Source organism: Strix uralensis, chromosome 18 (assembly GCF_047716275.1).
Source record: "Strix uralensis isolate ZFMK-TIS-50842 chromosome 18, bStrUra1, whole genome shotgun sequence".
In the NCBI taxonomy this organism is placed as follows: domain Eukaryota; kingdom Metazoa; phylum Chordata; class Aves; order Strigiformes; family Strigidae; genus Strix; species Strix uralensis.
In genome coordinates this window covers 10,914,980-10,927,623 of record NC_133989.1, presented here as the reverse complement: position 1 = coordinate 10,927,623, position 12,644 = coordinate 10,914,980, and the positions used below count along the sequence as shown (strand labels likewise).

General features: G+C 46.6%; 2 protein-coding genes across 4 annotated transcripts in view; both read right to left on the bottom strand.

Annotated features, from left to right (window-relative positions):
* Positions 1-942: 942 nt before the first annotated feature.
* On the bottom strand, positions 943-4,349 carry OCSTAMP (osteoclast stimulatory transmembrane protein). The gene is made up of 3 exons (XM_074888474.1): positions 4,242-4,349; positions 2,284-3,328; positions 943-1,278 (listed from the first exon to the last, which is right to left on the bottom strand). The coding sequence occupies exons 1-3, from the start codon at positions 4,283-4,285 to the stop codon at positions 943-945; spliced, it is 1,425 nt and encodes a 474-aa protein (XP_074744575.1). The 5' UTR covers positions 4,286-4,349.
* A 5,084-nt stretch (positions 4,350-9,433) lies between these two features.
* Positions 9,434-12,644, bottom strand: part of SLC13A3 (solute carrier family 13 member 3) — a 35,096-nt gene continuing 31,885 nt past the window's right edge. For all 3 annotated transcript variants that reach the window (XM_074888217.1, XM_074888216.1, XM_074888215.1), the window contains 3 exons: positions 12,170-12,331; positions 11,680-11,817; positions 9,434-11,065 (listed from right to left, as the gene is read on the bottom strand). In XM_074888217.1, coding sequence (XP_074744318.1) covers positions 10,880-11,065; positions 11,680-11,817; positions 12,170-12,331 — 486 coding nt within the window. In that variant the 3' untranslated portion in view covers positions 9,434-10,879. The remainder of the gene's footprint in view (positions 11,066-11,679; positions 11,818-12,169; positions 12,332-12,644) is intronic.

Below are 12,644 nucleotides of genomic sequence, written 5' to 3'. Positions count from 1 at the left end.
CCCAACACTGCCAAGTCCACCACTAAACCATGTCCTTAAGTGTCAAATCTACACTCTTTTAAATACCTCCAGCGATGGTGACTCCACCACTTCCCTGGGCAGCCTGTTCCAATGCCTGACAACCCTTTCAGTGAAGAATTTTTTCCTAATATCCAATACAAACCTCCCCTGGCACAACTTGAGGCTGTTTCCTCTCATCCTATCACTTGTCACTTGAGAAAAGAGACCAACATCCAAACTGGCCTTTACTGGCTGGTCTCATCCTCTTCTGAGGTCCTTCAGCTATTTTATTTATATTTTATTTTGAAGACCTATTGTGAAGTGATTTTATAAAGTCCTCATGTGTTGATTTCCACCACCATCCATGCCCAGGATGTGCATCTCGTGGTCATATTGGTCTTGAATTTATTTCAGTGGGCTGAAATGACACTTTTTTAGGTGAATAAACTATCTTCTAAAGGCTAATATTTATCCAGTCTACCTAGGTTTCTGTGCATGAATCCTGAAAGAAAAACTCCCTGAAAATGAAATTTATCAAGTCAAATGAGTTTCCTTTCTTGCAGCCTGAAGGCATAACTTGAGAAAGAAAGGAAGCATGTACTTCTTCCAGCATGGATGTGGTGGGGCTCTTCCCCCACGTTGACTCCCACATATTTCCCAGCTATCTATGCCTAATGGGGATATCCTCAAAGTCATCACCATTCCTGGAACAGCTGACTCCAGACCTTCTAGATTAACAACAACAACAAAAAAATTTAGCCCATTTTTCTCAAATTAATGCAAAATGTGACATTTCACCTTTTTCTTTTTTTGGGAAATATTTTTCCCCAGACACCAAACACTTCTCTGACTCTGAAAAATTAAATGTGTGATCCCATTGCAGAAGCCTGTGCCCAGCTACTACCACGGGTCTCAGGCATCCCCTGTATTTCCAAAAGTACCCTAGTTTCTCAGGCAGCTTTGCTCCTCCTTGTGCTTCCTGGAGAGCTTCTTGTAGAGGTAAAGTGCTCGCTTCTCCTCCCAGCTCTTGAAGAAGGAGCCTGCGATTTTTCTGCACAGGCGGTGTGCATAGGTTTCCAGGAATACGGTGGTGTAGAGGATGCAGAAGAGCAGCCCCACAACAAGCAGCACAGAGGGGTTGGGAGGCGTTGGAGGGCTGATCCTGCAGTGGGCAGAGCTGAAGGTCAGATAATGGTGGTAGGTTCTTTCAAAGTTCTGAAGTGGTAATTCTTCATAACGTAAAAGTTTCAAAAGAAAGGGCAGGACCTCTATTTTAGCCTGAAAAAAAAAGAGACTTAAATAGGGTATGAACAAACCAAAATCAACTGGTTACAAAAACATCAGTCTGGAGTGTATAATCTCCATTACAGCTTGTTTGGCTGCATTAAGAGAAGGACCTTGGAGTATATATACACTTCAGGCTGAGCAAGGATAACAGCATGATGTGTAGACGCTGAGTACTTGACATGGGAGACCCAGTCCTATCTGTGATCTTTACCTGCTGTTACAGATATCATAACAGGTATTCACTGTGTGAGATTTACAATGAAAGACATAATCCAGACAGCAGTATTAGTGGCTGCATATTTGAATATTAGAGGTTTTTTCTAAGCCCTGACTATTTTACTGTAAATTCATCATAAGCAGGCATCTGCACTAAGGAGCTCTGGGGCTGCGGAGGGAGACAGGCTGCGTGGTAAAAGAGGAGAGCTAAAAAACTAAACCAGAACTAGTCAGATAAAGGATATTAAAATAGTTAGAAACTGAGGAGGTTTGTGAAAAGGATTGCACAGGATGACAACAAAGCAGGGCATTCTCCTTAAGGACTGGCCAGTGTATGAAGGTGAGGAGACATCCTAACTGCTGAGACGTGTATTCATCTACTTCCCCTTTCCTTTTGTGCTTGCACCCACTCTGCAGTGGGGGGACGGTGCCGCAGGGATGCCAGTTCCTCACCCTGCATAGTGAAGGGACCTGGAGATACGGGGACATCTGACTGCCATGTGCTAGCAGCATCTTTGCAGCCTGAGGCACTATTTGCTCCCCTTCTCACTCCCAAGGGGCTGTAATTTGGAGTGGGTATATTTGACTTGAAGGAGCAACTGAGGTTGTGCCTCTACCTCCTCCCCCAAAACTTGTTCAGTTTCTTGTCCAGCTGGCTGCTGGGGAGGGAACTAAGGGTTGTGTACCTAAGGCTACAAAGACTGCAATCCCCACTGCTCTCCTATGATCTGATACAGCGGGGTGCCCGCACGAGGAAGGACAGGAGACCCCAGCACTTACACTGTATTTGATGCTGAGAGCGACAGGCACCATGGAGAACTGAGCTGCCTTTCTCACTGCGGTGTCTGCCACACTGAATGCAAAGTGGTCCATTGTCACAACCACCAGCATCAGCATCAAGGCCACAGTGAGGAGCATGGCTTGCACAAGGCACAGCATCACTTCTTCCCGGGACAACTTCAAGCCTGTTGGTCGAATGAGGTTTTTGGATGAGCCCACCAGCAGATGAGCTGCTTTTCTGTCCACAGCTAAACACTCCAGCTTCTTGGTGATGTAAAAATTGTCAAAGCGGAGGTTGGTGAGATAATTTTTCAAATACCAAGTGGACTCAAAACAGAGATAGAACATGGAGAAGCCAGCAAACAGCTTGTTGCCTACTCGCACAGAGTCTTTGACCCATACCTCAACAATCAAAAAGTCCCTCCCAATTTTCTCACTAGCAAGGTGCATTTGTTGGTAAATCAAGGAGCTGTTCTTAAGCAATGAAACCTGAAAATGTCCATTCATAGGCCTATAAATATCAATGGAATGAGCAGTTTCTTGGATTGCATCCCCAAACTCCCAGGAAGCTGTCTCTAGCAGAGCAGTTGAGTTCAAAAGACTCTCAGAGGAATTCTTGCTGATGCACTTAATAATCTGCAGTATCGTTTTAATGTTGCTTATAATGTTGGGTATTATGTTAGCCACTACTATCATGATGCAGGTTGACAAGAGAAGCTTCCGGCCTTGTTTGGTACCTAATGTAGGCATGATCATACTGAAGACACAACGGGCAGGATGCACCAAGAAAAGAGTCAGGAGAAGGAGCAGACTGAAGGAGACAGCCATTGCAACGGCGACGTGCCAGGAGTACTCCAGGGAGGCAAACATCCAGTTGTAAAAGAGGCCTCCTATCACCATTGTGATGCAGGAACACTGCAGGAACAAGGTCCACAGCTCTCTGCTGTCTGCTGGGACAGGCTTGGAGTAAACCGACCATAGGTCTGCCATGGTCCTGCACACCTTTGGGAACAGAAGGTCTTCACAGTAGACACGGGCTCTCATACTGTAAAAAGAACAAGTACCTGGGTGTCAGCAGAGAAAGTACAGAAACATGCTAATTAGACTTTCTTGAGATGATCACTTATGGGTCTTTATAATATCCTTCTCTGAGTGCCTCTGGTATCACTCTTTTCTGCTTCTCTGCTAACCTGAGTAGCTGGGACTGAGATCTTCCCTGAAGCACGCAGGACAGGGAAGTTCAAGGTATTTCTTGAAAGATCAAATACCAAGCACAATGCAACTGTTTCTCCTCTAATGCAAGCACAGGAAAGCATTGTATTAATCTATAAAAATCATAATAAAGTCATTCAGAGGGGTGAACTCGTTGGCAGTGGCTAAGAGTGACTTTAGTGGTTATTTAGAGGATGCTGGAGGGAGAAAAAGAAGGCTCCTGACTGCTGTGGAAATTGTTAGATCAGCTCTGTAATTACAAGCTGTTCAATGGATAAGAGGCAGTTGAGTAGGAGTTTCCGATCTCCCTGCCTCTTAAGAGGAGACCAAACAAAAATCTCCAGGTTTAAAGGTGACGAATGCAGAACTGATCAGAGAAAACAGTTTCACACTGAAGCTCCAGTGCCAGAGGAAATCTCCAAGGATAAGAATCTGGCTACTGCAGACAGGATGAAATGTCCCATAAAGCTATTTAAATGTCTAATGAAAACAAATGCTTGGGAAGGAATATAATTTCTCAGGCCTCACATCTGGAGTGACTCTACAGAGATCAGAAAACCTGGTAGGGAGAAGGAGCCTCTCCCCAGGATTAAACCCAGCCAGGCGATTCCCATCTGTCCCTGCCCAACAGCACCCTCAGTTTGAAGGAGAATTTTGACTAGAAAAGGAGTTTTTTCAGTGGAAAAAGGCCATTTAACAGTTATCAAGACAGAGGGAGGGAGAGGGGTTAAAGAGACACTACATACCCAGCAGCAGAGAGGTGCCCCAGTCTTGCTCGAAAATTTTCCATGCTCCAGTGCTCTCAGAGAGGATCCTGGATGCAGCTGCTGGGAGATGCAGGATAGGAAACCAAGGCAGCTGGCACCAGAAAGCCAGGACTCAAAAAAACCCCAAAACTAACAAAACAAACCAGGCAGTTCAGATCAGCAATGCTGGCAATTCCTGAAGTGAGTGGGCAAACCTGGTGTATGAAGCCCAGGGAATAAACCCACTACAGGACGGAGCCGGGATGCACAGCACTGCTTGGGCTTTACACTTCTCATCCTATTGTTGTTGCAGAGAAGGCTTATCTTCATGACACATAGCTGAAAAAAGTGAGTCAATGACATATGGACTGACAAAGATGGAACAAGCATCACGTGGAACACAGGGTGTCACCATCCTTTGTGGGGAAATCAGCTGTCTCACCCCAGCTGACTTCCCCTCCCACTGCCCACCAGTGAGCAGCAAGGTTGGGATTTCTCTCAGAGAGAAGGGAAGCTTTTCCTCTTTTAGACATCAGTCATGGCACAAAGGATATGGTAGGATCCAGCAAACCACGTGCTGATAATTGTTTACCTTTACTCGCAGGCTGCTGCTCCCTGCTGAAACCATGAGCTCATGTGCAGGGTACAAAAACTGCTTAAGGGTCATCTCATAGTCCTAGAAGAGGAACATGAAGCTTCAAAGTTGAACCTTTTCCAATTCCTTATAGCCAGTAAATCCACTGCAAAGAAAGCCCTGCCACAGGCAGGATTCCCAAAGTGCTGAGAAGCTCCCAGATGCGCAAGCCAGGATGTGTGGTCCCCATGGGATGACCCCTGGGATGTGCAGGGCACAGAGATCCAGCCACCAAACCCACTTGCCACGAGACAAGGACCAGCCTGTGGTGTTTGCTCCTCAGTTATGTTTCCAAAGAAGATGATTCCCCCTCCTTGGATCAGCTTGCACAAGAAACCCGTATCACCACTGCCTACCCCTGGCACTGAGCTTGTGGGTTACGGGAGCCTTCCCTGGCTCCCACCAAACCTGCCCCTTTGCCAGACTCTTTCACACAAAGACGCTGCTTGTGGGCAAAGGTGACACAGCTCACCCAGCCACCACTGAGCCCACTCCGGGTGGGAACTGTCGGGTGGGAACTGCCAGGTCCCCGGGATGTTCTCATGCTCCCCTGGGCGGGAGAGGGCAAAGGGCTGGAGGTCAGCCCTGTCCCGGCCACCCCCGGGGACGGAGCGCGCGGGGCTCTGCTCTCCAGGGAGCGGTGGGAGAGCAGTACCTTCCCCTGGGGACGTGGCCAGACCCCACGGCAGCGGCAGTCATTGGAGGACAAGCAGTCATGAGCACAGGCAGGCAGGGCAAACCTCTGTCTGCTTCCTCAGCCCTTCTTGCAGGTACTAGACAAAGTCCTTTCTGCTCTTGCTGCTCCACTCAACAGCTCTGCTGTATTGCTAGAGTTTTTCTTTTTCCCACATGGCTGTTAGAGCAAAGGTTTTCTCCTGGTGCCCTGGAGCACAGACACCAAATGAGGAACTCTGACTGGCTCCAGCCGGGAAGAGGCACCAGCCAGGCGGGCCTGAAAGAAAGTGCCATTTGTTTGGAGCATCCATAGCAATTGCTTGGACAGGCCATGAATTAGGTCCTGAATTCAGTTCGCAGACTATAAAGGACCACCCTAAAAGGCCCATAGCTGTATTCTGCAAAACTCATCAGGTTCTCCTTAGATGCTATTCTAAGATTAAACTTCTTTCTCACTGTATTTCTGAGCTAATGGATTTCATCAGACCCCGGGACCCCATCCAGGCTCAGCAGGTAGTTTTCTGGGCTGCAAAAAAATGTTAGCAATAAAGAACAAGAAAACCTCAAGTTCATAACATAGTGATGAGTGTTTTCTGAGCCTGCAGAATCATCTGGAAAAGGGGAGCTGAAGTCTGTGGGGGAGCTGTGCTTGACCAGTAACTCCAGGCAGCACCAAGAAGTGTTTGTATGCAAAGTCAAATGAAGACTTTGACTCAACTCCAACAAAAAAAAGTAGATCTCTGCAGGCTGGACTATCCTAAATCTAGGACACTTTCTATTTTATACCCTGAACTGATAAACTCTGAATGAGCTTGAACCACCAATGTCTAACTTTCCCTAGGACACAATGAACAAGCTTGTTCTGGGGAAAAAAAAAAAAAAAAACACAACAAAAAAACCCAGTTAAAAGTGTGTGTGTTTATACAGATACAGGAAGAACTGTGGGCGAAGGCTGGGGAGCAGGACATGGGTAGGACCACGCAGCTCCGCAAAGCAGCTGTGACATCTTGTGGTCACATTCTGCTAAAGTACCTCAAGGTCTGTCTTCATTCCAGCTCAGAAACTAAGGAAGTCTGTGGGTGGGAGAGTTTTAGGGAAAACTGAGGAAGTGAAGGAGAAACGGGAGGCTGACGAGCTGGTATCAGGGATGTGTACGCTGTGTTGCCCCGGGATGCTCCGAGGTGCCTTTTCCCACCCTGTGTCGCTGGGGATCTTGTGGCCCAGCTCCCAGGTGGTATAAAGGAGCTTTGCTTTCTTGACAAGCTCCAGTCTCTGTAGAGCTCAAGCTCTAGATTTTTCTAACATCCCTGATTTAGACTTTTCAGTACTACAATAGGATACAAAGAGATCCACAGGCCTGCAAGTAGCTTGATGTAACTATAAGACAAGAGGGGGTTTCATTTGTATCGTAGCCAGGAAGCATAGCCTGGCTTTGCTCTGATTAGGGATGGTGACTGAGCCTGTACCAACCAGGACAGGGATTTTAAATCCATTTCTGCTTTGCCGACTGCAGTGCTCACAGGGTGGGTCTCGGGGCAGTCTGAACAAGAGTCTCTTGCCAAGACACCTGCAAGTTCAACCTGTAGTGACAGGGTAACCCCGCGCTGGTGAAGATGATGGGAGGGGGTGCACCGTAAAGGAGCAGCTGTATCACAGGTGGAGCATGGGGTACATGAACGATACGGCTTAAGAAAACGACTGGGAAAAGAAGATAAATGGAGGGCTAAAAATAGGATGATTTAAGGCTGAAGATATTTCTCCATGGCAATATCATCAGCACCTGTTGATCACGTTATTCTGCCAATTCAAGAAATTGGAGGTATGGGAAAGATTAGTCCATTAGTGGTGATTCTTTGCTTGTTAAAATCACATGCAAATGAACAATTTATGGTGATACAGAGCCAGGTCATGTCTTCTTATGTTTCTACTATAGAAATATAGAAAAATCCCAGCAATATCCTTTCAGTGACTGATGAGGGATAAATGTGATAAGGGAACCAAGGCTATCTAACTTACAATAGCTGAATTTCCCCTATCATGCCCGGCTTTCATTTGCTTCAGGAATCTTTCCCTTTCCTGAACTTCCAGCATTGCTGCTGGGTGCAAATCAGCTGAGCCCCAGAATCCCTCCCCGCTGTAAAGACCCCTAGAGCAGCTCTTCTGTGTGAACAGTTTGTAAAGCAACTTGAACGCTTCTGGGATAAAAGATACTACAAAATGCTTTCCTACTGTAAATAAACCAGAATTATTTTCCTCCAAGTGTCTCAGGAGAACATGTGCATGTTGGTCCAGGATTGGATGGGGAACATCAAAGCAGTAAAGCAGAGATATTCTGGATGTTGTATTTCAATGCGTGAGTGGCATTTCCTGTTAATTAAAATTCACAAGCAGGCTGCTAATGTGAATGGCTTTTGTGATGGTTGTTGGATTTCTACATTCCTGGAGAAACAGCACATAGATGGGCAAAATTCCTTTAAAATAACAGAGTTGAAGTTATAGAAGGTTAGTATAACACTTGGAATGCCCTTTCCTGGGAATTTTCATATCTCTACTCACATCACAGACCCTTCAAGAATAATGGGGTTGACTTACCATTAAAAGCTGCTTTTGGCAAATTTTAGTACTAGGAGCAGCAAATGGAATCAGAAATTAGTCATGCAGGCCAGTTCACCCTTGAACCCCAGAAATACTAAATCTTAAACTCTTTGTTTAAAAAAAAAAAATTAAAAATCAAGCATGCCAGACCAGTCCTGCTCTCACAGATGCCTGGATATGAAAATGCAGAATTAGGTAATGCTGTCGTGCACAAGCCTTAAACCAGATCCTATAGGGGAGCCCTGGGAAATGCAGAGGCTGCTGATAGAGCTGGCAGAAGCCAGGTCTTTGATTAAAGAAGAGGTTTAGGATCCAGGTGCTCCTCACACTTTTCCCAGGTCTGCCAAGACCCCATTGTGTGACCTTGGGTAAGTCACTAGTCCCCCCTCTGCCTCAGTTTCCCATGCCAGCACAGAGATAATAAACCTTCCCTGGCTGCATTTGTGAAATACCTTCTGATCTCTGGAGAGACAGTGCCACAGACGTTCCAGGACACTGGGATTGATTTTTGGAGACTTCTACACAAATTTTGTGGTCTCAGTTCTACTTTCATGCCCAAGTAAAACCATCCTCCTGGATTCAGCTAGGACGCACCATGCCAGAGCCGAGACCATAAGTAAACCCTGCGACCCCGACATATGCAGCAGAGCTGGACGGGATGTTACCCTTTGAGCCTCAAAATTAGATGATCCAAAGGCCCTCGCTGCCTGTACGCCAGGCTGCAGGGACAGAGGCAGCTCTGTTCCAGTGACCGCTCTGATCCCCTCCAGCAGCAGCTCCAGCCGTGGCAGGGCAGTGGGACACAGGGCTCCTTCCTGCGGTGCCCGGCCACGCAGGGTACAGCCCGTTCCCTGGCCCTGGGACAGCCACGCCAGGCTGTGCAGGGGACAGCCGGCTGGGAAAGGGAACTGCAGGGAGCGATTTTCCCTTCTCTGTTCAGTCCATCTTTGCTCAAGCATAACGAGGAGCATCCATGCAGAACAACGGTGCCCAAACCCAGGGTGCAGCCAGCGCGAAGCTGCCCCAGGGAAGTGGGACAGTGATACGGGGTATCCCCAGCAAAAGCAGCTGCTGGGGCTGCACTTCTTTAGGACAGGAGCCCTGAGACACTGGGCCAGAAGCCTTCCCAGTCTCATTGCTCCTCTGTTTAACAGGGCTCCGTTTTGCTCACACCTCACTGCCCTCCTGGGGAACCACTGCCCAAATCAGGGGGTGAAGCTATGGGAGGGGGAGGCTCAGGCTTTGCTTTTCTCCTCCCAATCTACAGAGCAAACAGGACGATGTGACATGCTAACAAATGTGCTTTATTGTACATTTTCCACAATCATTAAGGATTTTGATGAACTGAAGAATTTTGTTGAACATTAAGGATTTTTTTGAACTTGATCAAAGTTCCACATTCAACTGGTTTTAGCAGTTTCGGTTCAACCCCCACAAGTCCCCACCTACCATGCAACCCTGGGATAATGTCCCGCAGCAGTCGCTGTGGCTGGTGAGCATCGCCCTGTCAGCTCTCCCACCCAGTCCCAGGGTTTATCAGCAGCACAGGAGCAGGGGGGAATGCGTGGGACCCCTAACCCCGGGCCAGTCTGCCCTGCTAGCTCCACCAGTTTCCATCATCAGAGAAATCTGTCCCAGCACAGGGATCCAGTCACTCACCTTCTCTAAACCAAGAATCATATCCTTCACCTTTCAATCCATCTATTTCAATGACTGATCTTCTAAATTAAATATTTTAGATTCTTACAGAAAATAAAAAAAATCAGATAAAATGGTGATTAAAATCACAGTCAATTTGCAATGCTTTCATTGAAAGTACTCAAGCAATCTGATTTTAAAAGATGTTAAGAATCAAAGCCTATTTTTCAGAAATGTCTATAATATTACAATGCAACTTGTCCACTGACCTGTGACTCAGTGGGTCACTCATGAGTGAGTCAACCTCACAAACCTAAGACTGGCCACATTAACCAACAGTGAAACACCACTGATGTCCAAAGTTACGTCAGAAATTAATTTGGTCCCAAACCCCCACCTGTGTACTCAGTGCAAAGAACCAGGCAGCAATTACTGTCCCAGGTTTTCAAAACACGGAACATGTTTGGAAACAAACTGTTGCTTTCCTGTTTCCAAAGCTTGGAGTAATGCACCAAGTCCTAGCAATACATGTCCTGAATCATCCCTTCACACACAAACCTGAAGAAATAGTCTTCATCCTCCACGGGAGAATTACTCACAAGATGGTAATGAGACCCCATCCTTCACATCCTGCTAGAAGCACCCAGTCACACCACCTTCCCTCTGGCCAGATTCTGATACACTCACTCACATCGGGTTGGATTTAAATAATCCAGTTGCCTCCACCCTGTTCCCAGAGCTACTCTCCAAAACAAGGCAGGGTATCAGAAGCTAGAGCAGCAAAGCTCACTAGCTTTCACGGGGGGAGAGGCATTTACCCAAAGGTGCTCGACACTTACAGGGTTGCCCAGTTAACAACCACCTACGACAGATGGACTCTGGGAGAGTCTGATTTGTACCCGTGGAAGGTGGGGAAAGATCTCCAGAGAAAATAACAAATGGATGTTGTGACACTGACCAGTATTTCTAAAAATAAAATTAAACTAGAGGGTCCCACACAGTGTGAGCAGCCATGTGGCTTTCCTCCTGTGCGTACTCTGACAATTCCAGTGCCCAAGTCCTAAGTGAGTGAGTCCTTCCCCAGGGGTGGCTTTGTTCATATTTTATTTAGTGCACTTAAAGTGACATTTTCTACAGCTGTCGAGAGTGAGGTGGCATTTTCTGCATGGATGTTGGCCCATGCAGGGAAGGTCCCCAGCTGAAAGATGCTCTTGGCCCATGTGTTCATAGCCAAGCTAAGAAGCAGAACTCCCATAAGATTCATGAGCAACCCAGTTCTTGCCTACAAAAGAAATACAAAGACAACTGTTGAGTTTAGACTGGACATCCACAGCATGTGAAGCTATTGGAATATAAACATTATAAAAATGGAAGGCTTAATTGCCGTTAATATTAGCAACATCTTAAGCAGGCTTTCTTAAGCCACAAAGGCCATTCTGCAGATGCTTACCAAGCTTTGATCCATCAAAAATATTAACATCTGTTTAGCTTCTGTTCCTGCTTCAGGAATGTGAGCAGGAACTGGGACTGAGCCTAATTTTACTCATAAGCTTTATTTCACTGAGCTGGGGAACTTTTCCTGCATCCAGAAACCTATGAAAGTTGAGCTGCTGACATTAGCAGAAACAGGAGCAGTGTCTGGGAGGTGCTGAACACATTCAAGACCATCTTTGTCACCATTTGGAGCCAGTTTGGTGGCTCCAAATTTCAGAGGGACAGACTTCATACAGGCTCCTTCCATATCCCTGTGCCTTCAAACACTGTTGAGAACAGTATCAGACTTCTGTCTTTTCACTTTGCTACATACTGAACTAATAACAACACAAAAAATTCCTTTTTTAAATACTCCACTCAGGCTGATTATTTTCATCATTTTCCATATCTAAAAGAACTCACCATATCCTTGACCATCAAGTGTCCAGAAGAAAATGCAATTGAGTTAGGAGGTGTTGAGACTGGCAGCATAAATGCGTAGGAGCATCCTATAGTTCCTGGTATCATTAAGTAGAGGGGATTTACTTTCAGACGAATGGCCTTGAAAAACAGAAAGGAAGAGAAATTGCACCTTGGGGATTAGGAGTCATAAGCAGATATATCAAAGAATGCAAACAGCTAGTGCACCATGCAGAACCCTATCCCACACTCTGTGATAAACAATCACGTATCTCACCAACAACGTCTGAAGGATTATTATCCTTCAGTGCCCATGTTACACTACAGGCATTTGCTTTGTTGCTCCCAAGGATTCCAAAGTGCCTGAAGCCCAGGAGCAGGAGAACCACACAGTGCCTGTCCCAACACAGACACAACACAGACCTGCTCATCCAAGGGGCAGGGCGAGGAGGGGAGCAGAGGAGCAGCTGGTCTTGCCATGGGACTACCTTACCAGCTCTGCCAAGACAGGCAGAAAGATGATAATAGTGGCTGTGTTGCTGGCAAACTCTGTGAATAAGGCGATGACAATCGTGATGAGGATGACAGCCACAGGCGGTGGTACGCCCTCCAAGGGATGCAGACGGCCTCCTATCCAGACAGACAAACCAGACTCCTGTAGACGGGGAGAGCAAACAAGCTGGAGAGCAGTGTTCCTGTTCCTCTGCAGGTGAACAGATCCTCTCCTAGAACTACACATTACATACGACCTTCACCAACCCACACAAGTACCTACGTGCAGTGTCCTCAGGGTATTTAACAGCAAGCAGTTTGAAAGGAGTTGCAAGATCTCTTAACCTCCTTAGTTATCTGCTGTGCATTGTCACTTGGAGTTGAGAAACATGTCCTTCAAGTGTTGTGACTCCAAAGATGCAAATTGCCCAGAGCCAAATGAGAACCCCAAGTGACACCCTAATAAAATCCAACTC